At 42.9% G+C, this 20265-nt stretch overlaps 2 protein-coding genes across 2 annotated transcripts; both read left to right on the forward strand.

The window, feature by feature from the left end:
* Positions 1–1221: 1221 nt before the first annotated feature.
* On the forward strand, positions 1222–19662 carry LOC119740084. Its single transcript, XM_038215287.1, has 10 exons — positions 1222–1395; positions 10332–10588; positions 12017–12157; positions 13014–13928; positions 14179–14321; positions 15529–15547; positions 16051–16308; positions 17157–17297; positions 17531–18439; positions 19295–19662. The coding sequence occupies exons 2-10, from the start codon at positions 10357–10359 to the stop codon at positions 19447–19449; spliced, it is 2913 nt and encodes a 970-aa protein (XP_038071215.1). The 5' UTR covers positions 1222–1395; positions 10332–10356; the 3' UTR covers positions 19450–19662.
* Positions 2477–5433, forward strand: LOC119740083 (monocarboxylate transporter 12-like). The gene is made up of 4 exons (XM_038215286.1): positions 2477–2714; positions 3553–3630; positions 4223–5188; positions 5285–5433. The coding sequence occupies exons 1-4, from the start codon at positions 2477–2479 to the stop codon at positions 5431–5433; spliced, it is 1431 nt and encodes a 476-aa protein (XP_038071214.1).
* Positions 19663–20265: the final 603 nt, after the last annotated feature.

Genomic DNA, 20265 nt, shown 5'->3' on the forward strand with positions numbered 1-20265 from the left:
TTATCTCCATATCAGTTGTGAACTTTCCAGCGGACTTGGACTATTGTTACGTGACAAAAACGTGCTGAATAAAATACTTCAATAAAGCTCGTGTACACTTATATTATGCAACCCATTTTCTGGTATTGGACGGAATCTCGATATATATGTTTGGTGTTACAGATCGTCAAGCGAGGGAAAACAAGCCCAACTATGAACGGCCCCAATTTAGCAATAACTCTCCGTGGATATTCTGCTGCGATGCTTATATATGGTGACCACGTACTGTCCAATCCAAATATAGACGAATTTCAAAAAGAAATTGAAACCGAGGTAATCGGTGCAAAGCCACAATAAGGACTTTTTCTTTTTAAATCTTCTCAACAACAAAAAACGTCACTCTTCTTCGGGGGCCCTCGGTTTCAGTGCCAATTTGAAATTCGTCAATGGCGCCGTCGCTTTCTTGAAAAACGCAGACTTCGCAAAGCATTGTGAGTAGAGCTCACCACTTTGATTCTGTCCGCACGTTAAGGTGTTGACACAGTTCAAAGGTTAAACAAAATTTAACCACTTAGAGCTCAAAGAAATAAGAGTGCACCATAATCGCCATTGGATGGTATGGTGCACCTGCCGAATTTCTGCAAATAAGGTCAGTCGCCAGTTACTGGGGCAAGTCGAGATATCTGACGAACATTGTCCTCGCTGCTTATAACGGTTCCAAGTTCAAAGTTTTGTAAGTGCTAGAGGTCTTTTTTCGGCATAGTTAAAAATATCATTTGCACTCACGTTTACAGGTTGTTTAATATTACATTGTTTATCAGTTGAAACCATGGGCGTCGCCAGGATTTTTTTCTAAAGGGGGGCAAAACACATTTTCCCCCCAAATCCTGTACTCCTCAACATATTCTCGATTTATCAGTTTTAGAGGAGGCAGGGACATTTTGCCCCCCCCCCCCCCCCCATCAAATTTACACCACTATGACTTAGCGCCTCTTTTTCTTTTCTAATTTTAAAACGTTCTTGAACCTGGAAATTCGGCATCCTGAGAAAAGCACAGCCGTATGAGTTACCATGATTAGCTGGAAGAACATAATGTCCCTTTTTCCGCGATTTTGTGCGTATTGTTGTGAAGCATTTATAGAATTTCCCAAACTCAGCTGAAAGCTCTGCGAGCTTACTTAATCTTTTGGTGGATTAACCTCTATCTTACGTAATAATGCCTTTATATACGGGCAACGTTGCCATGCTCGGCGCAGTTGGTCTGAGGAAGCCGACGACAGCGCCCATCTTGTTACTTCGTCATCCATATACTTAATTATTCGAAATGTGAGTTTAGTTTAGTCAATAAATTATTTGGACCCGGATTCTGTTTCACAAGTTTCTTCATTTATCTGTCTATATTCTCCGATGATCCAGGTAAGACATAATAGTATTTTTTTCACCAAAACCCCCTGTCTTTTCGCGAGTGGCTGTGTATTTTAACGTCGGTAAGCAAGTAGCGGTAGTTATTACCATGAACCGGGTTGTGAACAGGTCCCCCATGGGAAGATGGTCCAGCCCCCCTCCCGATGAGAACCCTGGCTACGCCGCTGCCTTTCTTTTATACTTTTTTGCTGACGACACCAACATATTTTACTCCAGTAATAACACAAATGTAGAAACAATTGTAAATGTTTTTAATGTTGAATTAAACACAGTATCGGTTTCAATAAATAAATATATAACCATATAAAATGTACGCCATGCCATTGATCGATTCGAACTACACCTTATCTGTACTCCAAAAACCGGCAAAAAGGAGAAATGTCAGATGATGGCCAAAATAGCGACGACAACTCTCGCCGTAGTGACGGACATCTTGAAACAATTGGCCCACCCGCAGAAGCCCAGAAAACTCCCAACAGCAACACGGGTTTATATCTCGCTCACATTGGACACCAAGAATTCCGTTCTGGTATTACTCAGGAGATTAGCAGTCTCGCTGGGTTTTCATTTTCTTGGGTCTTATGCAGAGCCCAGGCGCCCGACACGCTGGGAACTAGGTTGATCAAATCAGAGCTCAAAAGAAATTAAATTTTACCAGCCCCCTTGGATAGTGTGGCGAGAACGACCAAAATGTCTGCAAATAAACAAAACTTCAGTCTCAAGCGACTGGGGCAAATAGAGATGTTTGGCGAGCGTTGTTCCCGCTGCATAACAGTTCAAAGTTCAAAGTTTTGTAAATACTAAAGGTCGTATTCGGAGGAGCCTGTGCTTAACAAAGTACTAATAAAAAGATATTGATTGCAAGAGCCTTCAATTTTACGGCGTGGATTCTGCTCATAGTTAAACTCGCTTAGAAAGAGGCGTATGCTGAATTCGAAATATATATATTGCTGCCGATGATTCAGATCCACTGCACTGTTTCAAAGCAAGCACTGCATATTAGATCTTTTTGAATTCTGCAAACGAATTTTAGTAAACGTTTCCTCAACCGCCAACGGCCTAAACTGGGAATATGGCAAAGACGTCCACTTTGCGGACCAGGCGTGCAGCGGAGGCTGAGCCCGATGAGCCACGGGAAGGCGGCTGGGGTATAGTGGTGGTCATCGCCGCTCACCTGTCCTTCGCAATCCAGTTGGGCATGATGCGGAGCCCAGGCGTCTTGTATCTTAGCTGGCAGGACGATTTTGGCACCAACGACAGAGAGACGGCGGCCGTTCAGAGCGTCTTTTCTTCCGTGTCCTGTTTCAGTGGTACAGTATTCCTTACTCTGTTGTAGGCCTGGAGAGTACGGCAGATAGGTAATGGGAATGTGCCTTTGATAATACAATCATGCATTTGGCACAGAGTCAGAGTATGTCACAAGAAAGATATTTAGCTATCGGGCTATCGCAGATTTGTCCTGTTAAAAAATGCAGGTAGAATAACAAGCAATGGCAGCCATTTTATACAATTTTGAAAATTGCTTGTTATTCTTAATTCAAAGGACAAATCTACCACGGTCCTATAGCCAAATATCTTTCGTAACACATACTCTGACTGTGTGCCTAATGCCATGATTGTACCAGCAAAGGCACAATTCGCCTAAATATTTCCCCTATCTGCCCCACTAACATAAATACTTATGCTAAAGATACCATATTTTAAATGTACATGTATATGCATCAAAATTCTGAAAGAGCTATTTCATCAATTAAAGGTGTTTGTATGCTATATGTATATTTATCGATGAACTCGATCATGTTAGCTCCTACCCCCATTGGTGTCATGAAATGCTATCTCTTGTGCAATTGCATCGCTCTATTTTCAATTCAATAAATTCAAATTAAATATTTTTCTCTTGCTCTTTTATTTTTCTGTGTCGACATGGGCAGTTCAGTCATAGTGGCCATGCATGTTCTGACGTAGTTCTAATTCCAAACCACACCCTTCCTTTGACAACTTCATGGCATTTTTCTGATTTTTTCTTTTGATCGATTCTTTTTTTTTTTTTGGCGCTGTCACATTTCCCCCCTAATAATGATAAGTATTACTATTATTAGTGCATATTTATTAATTAATTTTTTTGGTGCTCTTTTAAAACTCTTTCAGTTTTCCTCGGAGGGATTCTGACGGAACGTTTCGGCTGCAGAATTTCAGGAATGGCCGGGGGAATTTTGATGACGCTAGGTTTGCTCAGTAGCTACTGGGTGACTGATTTTTATCAACTGTACTTCACTTTTTTCATAATCGGTAATTCAATTTCCTTTGCCTCATTTGAATATGGAAGCGCGACCTCTGATTTCTTAGAAAAATACCGAATTGGAATTAATATTAAATAGCAAAGGGATAAAGTATATTTCCAAGTTATGTCTATTTTAATAAAGAAAAAAGATCACACGATTCAGCTGTCCACCATTAGTCATTTACAGTTAAACTGACAAATACCTGTTAAATACAACGCGAAACATGGACTTTTTCCCACCTCCATGAATGAACAAAAAGTTTGAAAAGAAAACAGACATAAATCGCCATCAAGATTTCAAAAATATATCAGATGAGTGCTGATTAAATGAGAGATCTCACACTCTTGTACTGGGCGTTGGGGACAGACGAATGCGTGCGTTAATGCGTGTGCCACTTAATTAATTTGAGCAAACTTTTTGTGAATGCATTGTTACATGAAATCACGATCTTCGTGAAAGTGTTTTGTTTTCTCATTTTGCAAATTTATATTTGTGTTGTTGTTATTTCTTTTCCCTTTTTTTTCATTTTCATATAGGAGCAGGAACAGGGATTTCTTCTAATTCAGCTGTGGTTGTCGTTGCGATGTACTTCAAAAGGAAATACAAAATAGCCCATGCATTAGCCATCTCAGGCGAAGGAACGGGCATCATGGCGGCTCCGCCTCTTCTCCAAATTCTTTTGGAAAGCTTTGGATGGAGAGGAACGCTTCTGATTGCCTCTGCAGTTGCAGCAAACAGTGTTGCATTTTGCGCACTATTTCGCCCCAACGGAGCAACACAGAAATCCAAAGACAATCTCAATTCGAATCAACAAAACCTGGCGGCCAAAAACGGTTTGGAGACAGCAAACATGTCCAATGATGAACACATTAACGACGAAAACTCTCGCCGTAGTGACGATGTACTCGAACTTGAACAGATAGGCCTACCTACGGAACATGGGACAACTGCCAACAGCAAAACTGGTTATGTCTCGCTCACATTTGACACCAAGAACTCGAATCCCATTTTAAAACTACTCAAACGATTATTAGTTTCGCTGGGGTTCCATCTGTTTGTGAAAAGCTACCGCTTCGTTCTGCTGTGCGCCGTTTACCTGGAGTTCGACATCCCGTTCCTGGGATTCGTGCTCTACCTCGTTCCCCGCGCACAGAGCGTGGGTGTGGCGCCCTCTAGCGCCGTCATCTTGCTCAGTATTTTTGGCATCGGGAACTTGCTCGGTCGTCTTGGAAGCGGATTGCTGGTGAGCTGGAGGATATCGGCTGAGCACGTGACCGCCATCTCCATGGCCATTGCGGGCGTGTCCTTACTGCTCCTGAAATTGGAAAGCTATTACGTTTTTGCGATAGCTTCGTTTCTATTTGGATTCGTGTCGGGGTTCTTTTTCGCCATCATGATCGTTTTAACCCGGCAGTTTGTCGGGGTAAGAAAATTAGCAGTTGGACTTGGATTCAGCCAGATCTTCTTGGGCATAGGAGCAATAAGTGGGCCCCTTTTAGCGGGTGAGTTTGAGTTCTTGAGTTCAAGCTGTCTGAAAATGTGGGATTTTGCCCGACCCTTACAAGTATAAATAATGATCTTTATTTTAACCTTCGTAGGATGGATTCTGGACCTAACCGGTGATAGCTATCAGACAGTTTTCTACGTGGGTAGTGCAGTGTGCTTCATCTGTGCTGTACAAATGCTCCTCCTACCCCTACTGAGACGGGTGGAACCAGGCATCGACATCAGCCCCAACGATATCTGACGGAACAATTTGAATTTTGGAAAGAGGACAAAATCACGAGACCCTGATTAGCGGGTTTAACATAAATTGCCCTTTTTAATATTACTATTAAATTTGTATTTCTTTTACGATGTTTTTTTTTTTTGCGATTGGCTGTTTATATTGGAAGTTCAAAATAAGGGCAATAAACTAAATGAAAATAAGAACAAAAGGAGGGAACATTTGAACTGAGGCTTGGTGAAAGGTGACTGAATTTCAGTTGCAAGTGAAATTTGATATTACTTATTTAAACAGCTTAACTGTCGTTTTGGGGCATTAACAGTCATCCTAAATTCCCCTTATTCGAATCGTATCACTGTAGAGTCTCTCATTAGCAAGCAACAGCAATAAGCAGTCTATTCTCACTGAAAATGTACACGGTTTTCCAATCCTGATCAGTAGAGGGCGCCATTTTTATTATGCAAATAAAAAAAAACTAGTGACCTTCGGAGAATTTTGGTTGTGCGTGATGCATAATAATGGCCTCAGCTACTTGCTGGCGCTTGTTCATCACTAACTGGACTTTGAACCCTTAATGAGTTGAGAAGTGGGTGTGGCGCCCTCCAGCGAGAGCAGTAACTCGCCGACCCCCAATCCCCCTCCCCCTGGATCTGCGCCTGGACTCTGCATGCATTTAGCTGGCGCTTGATCATCACTCAGTGGATCTGTAGTGTCAAGGACTTTGAACATAAACGAGCTGAAATTTGGCATTGTTTGCATTTCATGTGATTGCAAGGTCATGTAGGTCACGTCACGGATTAAAACAAAATGGAGTACCTGACCTTTCTACAACTGTTCCAATTTCAATATTGAATGTTGGTACGAAGGCCTACTGGTAGGGAATTATCACATCGGCGTATCGATAGTGAATGATCATTGCAGTGGAGTGTCTGAGACACATTGGTAAGCACTAAACATATTTTCTATACACTGTGGTTGAAGCTGTCTGTGACTCGTCATGAAAGGTGCACGTCAGAAGCGAAGGTGCTAATCTTTCCTCGTATAATTCTGGGTAATATTATGACCGGAAATGTTGCGGGGACCATGTTCCTTGAGTTAAACAGTGTGTGACCGTCGCATGCAGTTTATTTATTGAAGATGTTACGCCCCAGCGGTATAGCTACAGTCCCAACTATAAATTTGACAGTCCCAAATTTAATTGGGCACAATGTGGAATTTGCTCATGCACATGTAGTTTATTATATATTTTAATCTGCGCAGAGTGACCTCCGTACATTTTGTACGGAGGTGACCGAATTTTTTGAAGAAAAAAAAAATTAGGGCCAATGACGTTCACCTTCCATCTAATCCTCATTCAACCCTTGCCAAATCAGCTGGTTCAATGAACTTTGCAGCCCGGGCTTCACCCGAGTTGTAACAAAATTATTTCCGCCAAGCCTCCTGCCAAGTCAACCTTGAAGCATATCTGTCACTCGTCACCTGTGACCCGACTCATCTCCCCTCATAGCCAGAAACCGCAGACATTACTCATTTATCTTTTAAGTCCCCTGTCTGGCAACTGCCTGCAGAGGGTCTGGCACATGTTTTTGTGTTGTTTGGACATGGATAGGGTCTCGCGTAGTGGGGGAAGCAACCTCGTCCCCAGTGCTTACTTTATTTCCAACCGCGTTTCCAATAGTTAACCCTGGATAGGAAATGTGTAACGCATATCCAGGCACCAGACTGTTCCTCATTTGCATACGTGTTCAAGAATCTTGCACATGCAAATGATCCAATACCAGGGTGAGAGAGCAGGTAGTGGTGGGCGCGTACTGCTTGACACGCTGGGGACGAGGTTGTGGGGGAAGTACCTACGTACAAAGTGTACGCAGGTGGCTCCTTCGAATACACATTTCTTGTAAACGCTGCGCAGGGTTACAAATCCCGGGACATACCGTTATTTCGTTTTACCGTTTTAGATTTCCTCCAAAACAAAAACAGTAAACGAACCATCGACCGTTTTGTCGTTTTACAGTTTGATAAAACGACAAGCGGTATTAAGATAAATACGGTTTCTCCGTTTTATAAGTTTAGTAAAATTCATTATAGCATAACGATCAATGATTTTTGTTTTACAGTTTTACACAAATAACTTTGAAAACAGCAAAACGGTTAGTATTGAATACAGTTGTTTTTTTTATTTCAGTGTCATAGTTAACAGTCCGTGGTGCATTTTGTGGCGGTGGGCAAGGGGATGGAGGGGGACCATGCTTTACACGAAGAAGTGTTGGCTCGGCATAATTAATGCGTGGTGTGATGATTCCTGGTGCGGACCGGCTGACCCCCTTCGCATGCGATTCAGTTGGTGGGGCTTAAAGAGTTGCAAGCAAAAATGGGGCTGGGAAACTTCAAGGGAGTACGATACTTTTCACAATGGATACAGGATGGTAAGACGTTTGAACTTGAAGAAGTTGCAGATATTTTGAAGGAAATCGGAGTTCAAGTCAACGCGACTCTTCAATAGCCAATTCGCAAATTCTGTCGTGAGCAGTGGCGTCACCAGACTTTTCAGTCTGGGGGGCACAGGGGGGCACCAGCATTTGATGGGGGGGGGGGGGGCACTTAGATGGATACGGATCGCCGTCCAAGGGGGAAGGGGTCTAAGGGGAGGGGGTGCCCCCCTCCCCTTTGGAAAATTTTCGCATACGGAGGATGGGCTAGATGCAAAATGGTGCCACATTTGATGCTAAATTCGATCTGAAGATATCTCCAGAAATTGCTATTTTTGAGGTAATGATTTTAACAACGTGCAGAATTTTGCAGAGGATAGGGGGCCACCAGCATTTGATGGGGGGGGGGGGGCACTTAGGTGGATACGGATCGCCGTCCTGGGGGAGGGGTCTAAGGGCAGGGGGCACCCCCCCCTCCCCTTTGGAAAATTTTCGCATACGGAGGATGGGCTAGATGCAAAATGGTGCCATATTTGATGCTAAATTCGATCTGAAGATATCTCCAGAAATTGCTATTTTTGAGGTAATGATTTTAACAACGCGCAGAATTTTGCAGAGGATAGGGGGGCACCAGCATTTGATGGGGGGGGGGGGCACTCGGGGGGCACTAGGTTTTCCAGGGGGGCACGTGCCCCCCCCCCCCCCTGGCCCCCCCTTGGCGACGCCACTGGTCGTGAGAACGAAATGTAAGGAGGACACAGGCAATGACTCGATCCCAAGGACGCCGAAGTTAACATTCCTAGGTGAATTGCTTAATTGCCGAACCTAAATCAAAAAGTGGTCGGCTAGACTATTGACCGTTTTGTCATTGTCATGATTTTGTAAAACAACACTCTAAAATTAAAGCAACTAAGGCCAAAAAAAAAGTCTCCGGTTTCTGGTATGCGCGCGCGTCGACGTAGCCATGCGCGTCGGCAAAATGAAAAAGATTTTTTTCAATAAAAAATGATGTCTCAAAACCGCCAAACTCACTGGTTTGACTGGAATTCTGCTGCAGCACAGTTTAAACGTGTTTTTAGATGGGGGTATGATCGAGAATAAGCTTTATGTGGACTCTCTGGACTCCCGTACATTTTGCACTAAGTTTAGTCGGGCACCATTTGCAGTCATCAGCCGACATTTGAAGCAAAAAAGTCAGGTAAAAAAAAAAAAAAAGCCGCGTCGCCGCACCACTTTTTGGGCAAGCTCCATACCAGAAACCGGAGACTTTTTTTTTTGGCCTAACCGTTTAACGCTTCCTACAATTAAAAACAACAACAAAAAAGTATTTTTTATGTGTGACCGTTTTACAAAACATTGTAGCCAAACAGTGTATGCTTTTTAGTTACTAGCTGCCACTGCCGCTGGAATAAACTTTGCCAGGGGGTGCTGGAATTTCTAAAGGACGGACAAAATTGCTAAGAAAGCGGAGCGCAAAGCCCTTTTACGTCGTGGCTCAATTTGGAATAAGGATGCTCTGTGGTGCAATCTGAGGCAATTCCTGGCCACTTTCATTTGACTTTTTAAGCAAAAGTTTTTGAGATTATAAAGACAATTTATTTCATTATTTTGTTTAGAATATACTGTTGGAGAACCCTGTATTCGTAAGTATATCTCCATTTTTGGTTCCATTTAATTCTGGAAAAAGAATTGTATCATTACGAATGACATCGCATGTAAATATTATTGGCTTTCTTACATTTAGTAAATTCCGTCGTGTATGTTTTGTTTTATTTTCGCGAGCCCTTACGGCGTGGGGCCCTAGGGCCTTTTTTAAAGGCCCCGGAAAATGTTGGATTCGGGATGCACTGTGATGAAATATACTGGTAGTATACTGAAACGTATAAAAGGTTTTATGCTTTTGTTTTTTTTAAGTCAAAACAAATTGTTCCATTGGAAGCGGATGAGTTTCTGTTCATAAAAATATGATAGGCTAACTCAACAAACGATGTGGCTCTCGATATATTTGCAGTGTTATTTGTTTGTTACAGGGAAAGGCAAATATAAAAGAGTAAAAGATCAAATATATCTTTATGTTTATGATCGGTAGAGTTTGGGGCTACAGGCAATGATTTATTGGTCTACAGAGTTTTTATGAGGAAAAAAAACTTGCAGAGGGTAATTTTAAAGCATGAATAGTTTGGAGCATGGAGCATTGGAGCATGACTGGTTTCAATTTTCCTTTGCTTAAAAAGGTTGAGTACAGAATGCTTGCAACGTCAATGAAACTTTTCAATGAAAAGAAAAACCTTCAGGGGAAAAATGTGAACAATTGCCCATATTGAAAGATCGAATGAAATAAAACCTGGCAAGCATATAACTTTGCCACCATTGTCATGGCCGAGGTTACTGCTTTCGGGTGAAAGCCGCTGGAACACATGCTTCAGTGCCACTGCGTGTTTCAACGTAAAGACTTCATATCAATAACACTGACACTTTAATCTCCTCCAGTCCAGACGGCTTGTAGAATATAGCAATGTCTTCCACCTTGCGGACCAGGCGTGGAGCGGAGACTCAACCCGATGACCCACGGGAAGGCGGTTGGGGTATAGTGGTGGTCATCGCCGCTCACCTGTCCTTCGCAATCCAGAATGGTCTTCTACGGAGCCCAGGCGTCTTGTACCTTAGCTGGAAGGAAGATTTCAGCACCAACGACAGAGAGACGGCGGCCGTTCAGAGCGTCTTTTCTTCCGTGTCGTGTTTCTCCGGTATGGTAATTCCTCACCATGTACTAGGTCTGCATATTTATCTGGTAAAGACAGCCGGTAGCTTAATTGAAATCCATGGGCATCCAAATTCCTAATGACGTATTCAATGGGTACGTACCCATGTTCCCCAGTCCCTATGTTCCCTGGTCCCTGTGTTCCCCAGTCCCTATGTTCCCCGGTCTCTATGTTCCCCAGTCCCTATGCTCCCCGGTCCCTATATGTTCCCCTGTCCCTATGTTCCCCTGTCCCTATGTTCCCCAGTCTTTATGTTCCCCAGTCCCTATGTTCCCCGGTCCTATATGTTCCCCAGTCCCTATGTTCCCCAGTCTCTATGTTCCCTAGTCCTTATGTTCCCCGGTCTCTATGTTCCCTAGTCCTTATTTTCCCCGGTCCCTATATGTTCCCCAGTCCCTATGTTCCCCGGTCCCTATGTTCCCCGGCCCCTATGTTCCCCGGTGTTCCCCGGTCCCCATATTCCCCAGTCCCTATATTCCCCAGTCCCTATGTTACCGGTCCCTATGTTCCCTGCTCCCTATGTTCCCTGCTCCCTATGTTCCCCAGTCCCTATGTTCCCTAGTCCCTATGTTCCTCAGTCTTTATGTTCCCCAGTCCCTATGTTCCCCGGTCCCTATGTTCCCCGATCCCTATGTTCCCTGGTCCCTATGTTCCCCAGTCCCTATGTTCCCCAGTCCCAATGTTTCCCAGTCCCTATGTTCCCCGGTCCCTATGTTCCCCGGTCCCGATGTTCCCCAGTCCCTATGTTCCCCAGTCCCTATGTTCCCCAGTCCCTATGTTCCCCAGTCCCTATGTTCCCCGGTCCCTATGTTCCCCGGTCCCGATGTTCCCCAGTCCCTATGTTCCCCAGTCCCTATGTTCCCCGGTCCCGATGTTCCCCGGTCCCGATGTTCCCCAGTCCCTATGTTCCCCAGTCCCTATGTTTCGCAGTCCCTATGTTCCCCGGTCCCGATGTTCCCCGGTCCCGATGTTCCCCAGTCCCTATGTTCCCCGGTCCCGATATTCCCCGGTCCCGATGTTCCCCGGTCCCTATGTTCCACAGTCCCTATGTTCCCCGGTCCCTATGTTCCCCAGTCCCTGTTCCGCTGTCCCTATATGTTCCCCGGTCGCGAGTTCTTACCCTAACCCCAACCTAAATCAAACATGTTATATTCTATACGTCATTTTAATACCTTTGATATGTAGCTTCGCCTATTTTAACCGATGATAGGATTATTTGAGATTCTACACGCATCGGTGTTATGAGATTTTGTCTCTTGTACAGTTTTGTCGCTCTATTTTACCCTTTGACATTTAGATTTTGTGGACGTAGACATGCGCAGTTTAGTCATGGTGTCTATGTACCCACATAGTCTTTATTCTGCTCTACTTGAATCTTTTCATTTTTTTTCTTCTCTTACAAAACCTTCGAAGGTCTCCTTGGCGGGATTTTGACGGAACGTTTTGGCTGCAGAGTCACAGGAATCGTCGGAGGAGTTTTGACGTTTCTTGGTCATCTCTGTACCTACTGGGTGACTGATATATACCAACTCTACATCACAGCTTCGATAATCGGTAGTGTGCTTTCATTTAACTTATTTGAAAGTAAACAATCCGAGTTCGTCATTTCGCTCATACAGCTTAGTTCACATACAAAATACAATTTAGGAAGACCTCCCATATGTTTTGTACACGAATCCAATTGGGGACCTCTCGGGAATTGGGAACCCTATTATCCCCTTTTGTTCAACGTCCCCTATGAATGCAGAAACAAACTCACACACACAATTAGCATTATAACTCTTCATTTTGTCCTGTGTCAACAGAAGCATCACTGTAACTTCTCATTTTGTCCTGTGTATCAACACATTTAATCGTGGACCCCCTATTGTCCTTCTTTTGTTTGTACTTTTTAGCAACAGCTCTCATTGGTTTTGTACACAAATCTCAATCGTGGACATTTTGTCAATCGTGGACCCTATTTTCCTCTATTGTTCAAGGTCCACGATTTGAACTTTCGTATACATGTTTAGTCGTGAATTTCTAAACGCTCGAGGACAATGCTTTGTGTTTCCCTTTGTCTCTGTATTATAACACTCTCCCATAGACTAAGCGCATAACCGTACGATTGAGGACCGCTTTTAACAAAAGACCCAACGTTCGAGGACTGAAAGGATCTTTATTCTCCCTTTGTGTGTCTATCTTCGACCGTAAAGCCATACAAGAGCTCAGAGAAAACAGAGGTCGGTGGGGACGAACAAATTCGTGCATTGAAGCGGAGTTACAGGAGGCAATGATTTCATGATTAAGGCCTCAGTAAACCCTTTGTCAATGCTTTAATACATAAATCTTTATGAAACCTTTGTTTTCTTAATTATAATTGCTTGCAGATTTGGATTTGTGTGTGATGTTAATTTTTTTTATATCCTAGGAATAGGGATAGGGATAGCTTCGAATCCGGTTGTGGTTGTCGTCGCGATGTACTTCAAAAGAAAATACAAGCTAGCCCACGCGGTAGCCATCTCTGGCGAAGGAACGGGCATCATGGCGGCTCCGCCGTTGTTCCAAATGGTTTTGCAAAGCTTTGGTTGGCGAGGGACGTTTGTGATCGCCTCTGCAGTTGCGGCAAACATTGTCACATTTAGCGCACTCTTCCGCCCAAACGGAACCAAACAGAAGTCCAAGGGGGGTCCTCATTCAAGTCAGCAAAACCTGGCTAAGGGTGAGCAGAATAGCGACGACAACTCTGGTCATAGTGGTGGCTTAGGCCAAGCTGCAGAACATGGGGAAACACCCAACAGCAACATGGGTAATGTCTCACTCGTATTGGACACAAAGAATGCAAATCCCATTCTTAGATTACTCAAGAGATTAGCAGTCCGTTTTGGGTTCCATCTGTTTGTGAAAAGCTACCGCTTCGTTCTGCTGTGCGCCATTCAGCTGCAGTTTAACATCACGTACATTGGATTCGTGCTCTACCTCGTTCCCCGCGCACAGAGCGTGGGTGTGGCGCCCTCCAGCGCCGTCATCTTGCTCAGTATTTTTGGCATCGGGAACTTGCTCGGTCGTCTTGGAAGCGGATTGTTGGTGAGTTGGAAGATATCGGCCGAGCACGTGTCCGCCATCACCATGGTAATTGCTGGGGTGTCCTTACTGATCATGATCTCTGAAAGGTTTTCTCTTTTCGCAATAGCTTCGTTTCTATATGGATTCGTGTCGGGTGTCTATTTCGCCATCGGGTTCGTTTTAATTCGGCAGTGTGTCGGCGTGAGGAAATTAGCTGTTGGAGTTGGATTCAGCCAGATCTTCCTGGGCATTGGAGCTGTAACTGGCCCTGTTGTAGCGGGTAAGTTTGTTTCAAGGCTCCTTCGCCAATTGTTTATAGCGCCCTGTTACTTTTATCCCATCGGAGCAGCCATTTTGTTTTCTCCTTGTGTATTTCTACATGTATCTGATTAAAGTTGTTTCTCTATCAGTGTCTTATGTTTGGCCTTGTGTCATTCGTGTTGTGTCGCCCTTTATCAACGTAGTGGCGCTGAAAAAAAAGGATTCTTTTTTTTCTTCATGTTTTTGTTTTTTAAACCTCACGTACGCAGGGTGGATCCTTGACCTAACCGATGATAGCTATCAGACTGTCTACTACGTGGAGAGCGCAATATGCTTCATCTGTGCCGTACAAATGCTCCTCTTACCCCTACTGAGACGGATAGAACCAGGCATCGAAATCAGCCCTACCGATGTATGAAAGGACAGGCAAAGTTTACGGCTAAGTTGAACTTGATCAACTGGATAAAAGCAGATTTCATGGCCTGACGATCAGGGGACCGTAATATTTGTGGAATTATACTTTTGTTTCCAACGCCACACAATGACCACATTATTGATGTGCAAAAAAAACCGAACTGTAATTTATTCAAAAAAAAGAGAAAAGAATAAATATCAAGCGGCATAAATTACCATCAATACAGTTGTTGAAGATCGCTAATCATTGAAATTGTTTTATTTCTTTTATCAAAAATGTATAATGTTTATACTGGCAGGCCAGAAAGTTATTTTTCCCGATTAATCTGAACGTTTTTAGTGACACTTTGGGTCGTATGTAAGATGTAGGAATAACAGTTTTGTAATAAATATTTGTACATGTATTATCAAAATCATTACTTTATTAACTGTTTTGACCATATTGTAAGCCGAAATAACAAAAAACGTGCTTGCTTTTGAAAGTTTTTATCTGCCTTTCAGTAAAAAGGAAACAGCGTCACTAAACTTTTTCAAGAAAACTACTCCCTTCACACGTTGAAGCTCATATTGAAGGTGCCCGGAAGTTTGGTTTCTCGTTAGCTCACGTATGTTTTCGGGGTCAACTTTCACGCTCTATACCACTCAAACCCGTAATGAAAAAATAAAATTATCAAATGTAAACACAAGCTTCCTGACACACTGAAAAAAATTATAATTTTCGTCTACGGTGCCGTTTTCGGCTCCCTGTGCATGTATAGGGTTTGCACCCGAACAACAGATTATCTATATGCATTGTCAACTACTCCCCCGAGTACTCACTTGTACCCACGCTTATCATGTCATTATTATATCTACTGAGCAAAGCTCGACTTAGCAGTCGAAGGTTGGTATGAGACACAGATCGACCACTGATGAGAAAACAGTGCGTGCCCAAACGCAGAATATATTGTACAAAACTTACACTGTTAACCATAATCTTAAGGCCTATGCTCACCAGCTGTTTGCTGTCAAGTTCAAACACATGATCTTGCATCCTAGCAGTTCAGAGAGGAATTATATAATTTACGTACCATATAGGTCTTTGACATTATCGGTAAGTGTACTAATGGTCTTTTTAGAATATTTCAATGTCGAACATATGTATAAATGCCGTCTTTTTAAAATGATTTCTGTTAAATTGTAAATTGTAAACCATCGCAATTCAGTCTTCGGACTGCAAGAATGGTACGAACAATAAAAAAAACCTTCGATTCAAAAAAAATACCTTCAATTAATGGAACTGTGGCAGAAGCAGTCTGTGGCAATTGGGGAAGTCAGTGCTCGTCTGCATCTTTGGGGAAATCTTTGCTCGTTATTGTCCGTACTTGGAGCGTCAATGGTACATGTCTTTCACATCTGTTTTTCATTCAATTCACTTGTGGCAGAATTCAAGCTTTGTTTAATACTCAGTGCGAGAATTGACTAATTTGACTAGACTTGACCGGACGAACTGGACTCGAAAGTAACTCGGTCCGTCCCTCTGTCGTTCGTTCAGTCGGTCGGTCGGTCGGTAGGTCGGTCGGTTGGTCGGTCATTCTGTCGGTCTGTCGAACGGTCGTTCGGATGACAAGTCGATCGGTCGGTCCCAGAGGACTGCTGTCCATCTAAAATGATATAACTTCCAGATGCTAGTCGTGTTAACAATAATAGTAATCCGATGTCGTGGCCTTTTTGTGTTGATCGACTAGTACTAAACAGTCGATCCAATATGCCAAGAGCGTCTAACGTGCGAAATAGACATGCAGCGGAGGCTCAGCCCGATGTTCCACGGGAAGGCGGCTGGAGTATCGTGGTGGTCATCGCCGCTCACCTGTCCCTCGCAATCCAGACAGGTCTCATGCGGTGCGGAGGCGTCCTGTACCTGAGCTGGAAGGACGACTTCGAGATCAACGACAAAGAAACGGCGGCCGTTCAGAGCATCTTGTCTTCCGTGGGAAGTTTCTCTGGTAAATGTTCATCCTGTTCTAGTTATACACACTCCTGATACACATATTACAAGATGTTGTCTCGTATATGAAATCTTAACTACGGAGTTCTGGAGGTGCCATCTAACTAGGTAAGGTCCAGCCGTAATTATTTATTAATTTTTCACTTTATTAGTTATTATTTTTTTAATTTCCTTTGTCTCTCCTTTGTATTAACCTTTTTAATTTCATTGTATAATTTTTTTGTTAACTCATCGCATTTTTCATCAATATGTCCTTATGTAACTCTAGCCGTTTTTTCTCTTTCGTATAGTTTTTTGGGTTTGTTTCGTCTAAATTCAGTGTTGTTTTCTCTCATTTTTGTTTATCATTCTTCGCCATTCTTATATTTTTGTATGTCTTTTGATTATGTTTGACCACAGTACTTGTACTTTTGTTGTTCCGTGCCTTTCTTTTAATGTTGTAAGAATGGCTAAATAAATAATGAAAATAATTCAAATAAGAATACCTTAGAATGACGATATTTTATAGTCAATATGTGTACATCCTGAGAAATAAATACGGCATTTTGAAAGAAGGAGGTCGACTTCCTGAGATAAATTAACGCGCAATGACGTCATCCAGAAAGAAGGATGTCGATATCTGGTTTTGATTCATCATGGGATGACGACAAGAATGTGGGTCTCGTGTGATTAAAAATCTCAGGATGTTGTCATCTTGACTTTAAATGTCGTCGTCCTTTAAAAAAAAAATCAGAACCCCACCATGTCCAATGGAATCACAGAACTTCGCACACATCCCCGTTTAATTTGGTGTTTTCTCTCTCACCATCTTCTTTATTTTTCTCTTTCCACTCTATTTCTTTGCAGGTCTCCTTGGAGGGGTTCTGACCAAACGTTTCGGCTGCAGAGTCTCAGAAATGGTCGGAGGAATGTTGACGTTCATTGGTCTTCTCTGTAGCTACTGGGTTACTGATATATACCAGCTGTACATCACAATTTCAATAGTCGGTATGTGCTATCAAAATAATGGAACGCAATCGCAGCATCTACCTACTTGCAAAGTTTCAATTTCCACAATTTAGCCAAAACGTGCTGCGTGCATTAAGATTAAACGTCTTGATAGCTGGGCAATCATGAATGCACACGACAACCAAACCTCAACTTTCTGACTGCTGACGTATGACAGTTTTTAAATAGTAATTATATTTTTTCCTTCATAATATCTTTCTCAATCCCTGTAGGAGTTGGCAACGGGATTTGCTATAATTCAGCTTTAGTAGCCGTGGCGATGCACTTCAAGAGGAAATACAAGACAGCCCACGCGGTGGCCTCCGCGGGGAATGGAACCGGGCTCATGTTGGTTCCGCCTTTGTTGCAACTTCTGGTGGAAAGATACGGTTGGCGAGGGGCGTTTCTGATCGTCTCTGCGATTGCGGCAAACTGCGTAGCGTTTGGTGCACTTTTCCGTGCGAACCGGACTTGGCGAAATTCCATGAGTCGACCGGCATCCAATGATGACCAAGCTAGTAACGGAGACTCTTGCCATGATGATGATGTTCACGAACTCGAACCAATGCATTTAGAACTTGAGACGACTCTCAACCACCAGACGGCTGAGGTCTCACTCACAACTGACACAAAGAACCCCAATGCCGTAGTGAACTTACTAAAAAAATTAGCAGTTTCTCTGGGGTTTCATCTTTTTGTAAAGAGCTATCGCTTCGCTCTGATGTGCTTCATTGAAATACAGTACGTAACTGCGTACATGGGATTTATTGTCTACCTCGTTCCCCGCGCACAGAGCGTGGGTGTGGCGCCCTACAGCGCCGCCATCTTGCTCAGTATTGTTGGCATCGGGAGCTTGCTCGGTCGTCTTGGCAACGGACTGCTGGTGAGCTGGAAGATATCGGTCGAGCACGTGACCGCCATCTCCATGGTAATTTCTGGCGTGTCCTTACTGCTCATGAACTTGGAGAGCTATTACATTTTGGCGATAGCTTCGTTTCTGTATGGATTTGCTTCGGGTTTCTGCTTCGCTATCGTGGTCGTTTTAGTCCGATATTTTGTCGGCGTGAGAAATTTAGCCATTGGCCTTGGACTCTACCAGATTTTGGTTGGCGTCGGGTCTCTTATTGGGCCGGTCTTTGCAGGTAAGTACAAACTATTCTGTTGTAATTTTCCTTCAGTATATACGCACATTGCGTACGAAATCAATTCAGGGAAGGGCAAAACAATTTTCCAAACGGGCGAGATTTCTGGATTCATGGACAACCATATTTACCATACAACGAAATTGTGGAGAGTCCTATGTTGAGGGATGTTTGGCATTGGTACTGTCTGAACTGCAAACTATAAATCACCAACAAAATCACAAACGGCAGATAGTTGATACCAACGTGAAAATCGTGATTTCTCATCTAATGACATACTATCGGACTGCTGATGCCATCTTGGGTTTTTTTTTTAAGATGGAATTTTGCGTCGGGGTGATATAAATCAAATTAGGTTTTGCCCTTCACTGACGTTTAAGCACTGTATACTCAGTGTTTTACCTCCCGAGTGAAAGATGGAAAAAACTATTCGGTGGGACTCGAACCCACGACCGCCTGCTTTCTAGTGCAGATGTCTTACCACTCGACCACCGAGCTAACAGGATCGGTTGGCTGATTCGAATCCGATGTACAAAGCAGCGGGTACTGCATAAACTATTTTTTAAGATGGAATTTTACGTCGGGGTGATATCAATCAAATTAAGCTGTGCCCTTCACCGACGTTTAAACACTTTATACTCAGTGTGTTACCTTTCGAGTGAAAGTTGGAGAAAACCACTCGGGACGCCATCTTAAGTAATTTTCAGAATATATTTTCAGTATCGACAGTAGAATGGGTGGAATTGTCTTTAAATTTTTGTTTACTTTTAAGCTATTGACCACAGGCATCCTGGCATATTTCATGGGGGAAAGAGCATCATTTGCCAGTAGAATTTTCTCTTTTTCTACCACCAGGTTGGATTCTGGACATGACTGCGGGCGCAGGTAGTTATCCCACAGTCTTCTACGTGGGTAGCGCAATATGCTTCATCTGTGCTGTACAAATGCTCCTCTTACCCCTACTGAGACGGGTGGAACCAGGCATTGACATCTGCCCCACCGATGTATGAAGGGACATAATTATATTTAGTCTCAAGAGGATGAAACTTTGTCTTGCGATCACTCCAATCAAAAAGCTTTGTTGCCTCATGGACCAACCGGCCAAACATCTGTCGCCATCATTTATATTTTAATAGGTCGATGATCAATTTATTGTATTTTTGTCCAAAACAATGAAAATGACAATGAATTTGACTTCCCTCTACGACCTCTGCTGAGGCAAAAGAGAACTTACAAATTACATTTTGACAGGAAAGTTAACAAAATTACAAGACAGAGTTACAAAAATAAAAATAGTTTAACATGAGCTAGGAATTAAATTAAGACAAAAGATTTACAACAGGACGAGACAAAAATTAATGATTTTCACTAATTTTGACCCAAATTATCGACGCAATCTTTCTTTTCAATGCCTGTTCTGTCCAAAATTCTAGTTCGAATTTGCTGTAGGTACCTTCAGGCATCTTTCCTGCACGTTTCAAGCAATTTCATTTTTCGGTCAAAGTTGAAAAAATTGCAAGGGGTTAGCCTTACATTTTTGATCAAATTTGGCCAAAAATTGCCTTTCTCCAAACAACTCAGCAATGACTTTGGATGCAGGAGAAACATCAATCAACCTTCAAACGCTAAATATATGGAAGATTTGGGCAAAAAACACCGACTTTTGAGACAAAAAAATTAATGATTTTCATTGATTCTGACCCAAATTACCGACGCAATCTTTCTTTTAAATGCATATTCTGTCGAAATTCCTAGTTCGAATATGCTCTTGAAAAAAATTGCAAGGGGTTAGCCTTACATTTTTGATTAAATTTGGCCAAAAATTG

This window comes from Patiria miniata, unplaced genomic scaffold (assembly GCF_015706575.1).
Source record: "Patiria miniata isolate m_02_andy unplaced genomic scaffold, ASM1570657v1 HiC_scaffold_4, whole genome shotgun sequence".
Taxonomy (NCBI): domain Eukaryota; kingdom Metazoa; phylum Echinodermata; class Asteroidea; order Valvatida; family Asterinidae; genus Patiria; species Patiria miniata.

What these genes read in the sequence shown, in the direction of transcription:
- LOC119740083 (XM_038215286.1), top strand. Translation starts at nt 2,477, where the DNA reads ATGGCAAAGACGTCCACTTTGCGGACCAGGCGTGCAGCGGAGGCTGAG. An exon ending in GGGAATTTTGATGACGCTAG is followed by an intron (nt 3,631 to 4,222) that starts GTTTGCTCAGTA and finishes ATTTTCATATAG; the next exon opens with GAGCAGGAACAGGGATTTCT. An exon ending in AAGTGGGCCCCTTTTAGCGG is followed by an intron (nt 5,189 to 5,284) that starts GTGAGTTTGAGT and finishes TAACCTTCGTAG; the next exon opens with GATGGATTCTGGACCTAACC.
- LOC119740084 (XM_038215287.1), top strand. Translation starts at nt 10,357, where the DNA reads ATGTCTTCCACCTTGCGGACCAGGCGTGGAGCGGAGACTCAACCCGAT. An exon ending in AACTGGCCCTGTTGTAGCGG is followed by an intron (nt 13,929 to 14,178) that starts GTAAGTTTGTTT and finishes TCACGTACGCAG; the next exon opens with GGTGGATCCTTGACCTAACC. An exon ending in TTCCGTGGGAAGTTTCTCTG is followed by an intron (nt 16,309 to 17,156) that starts GTAAATGTTCAT and finishes ATTTCTTTGCAG; the next exon opens with GTCTCCTTGGAGGGGTTCTG.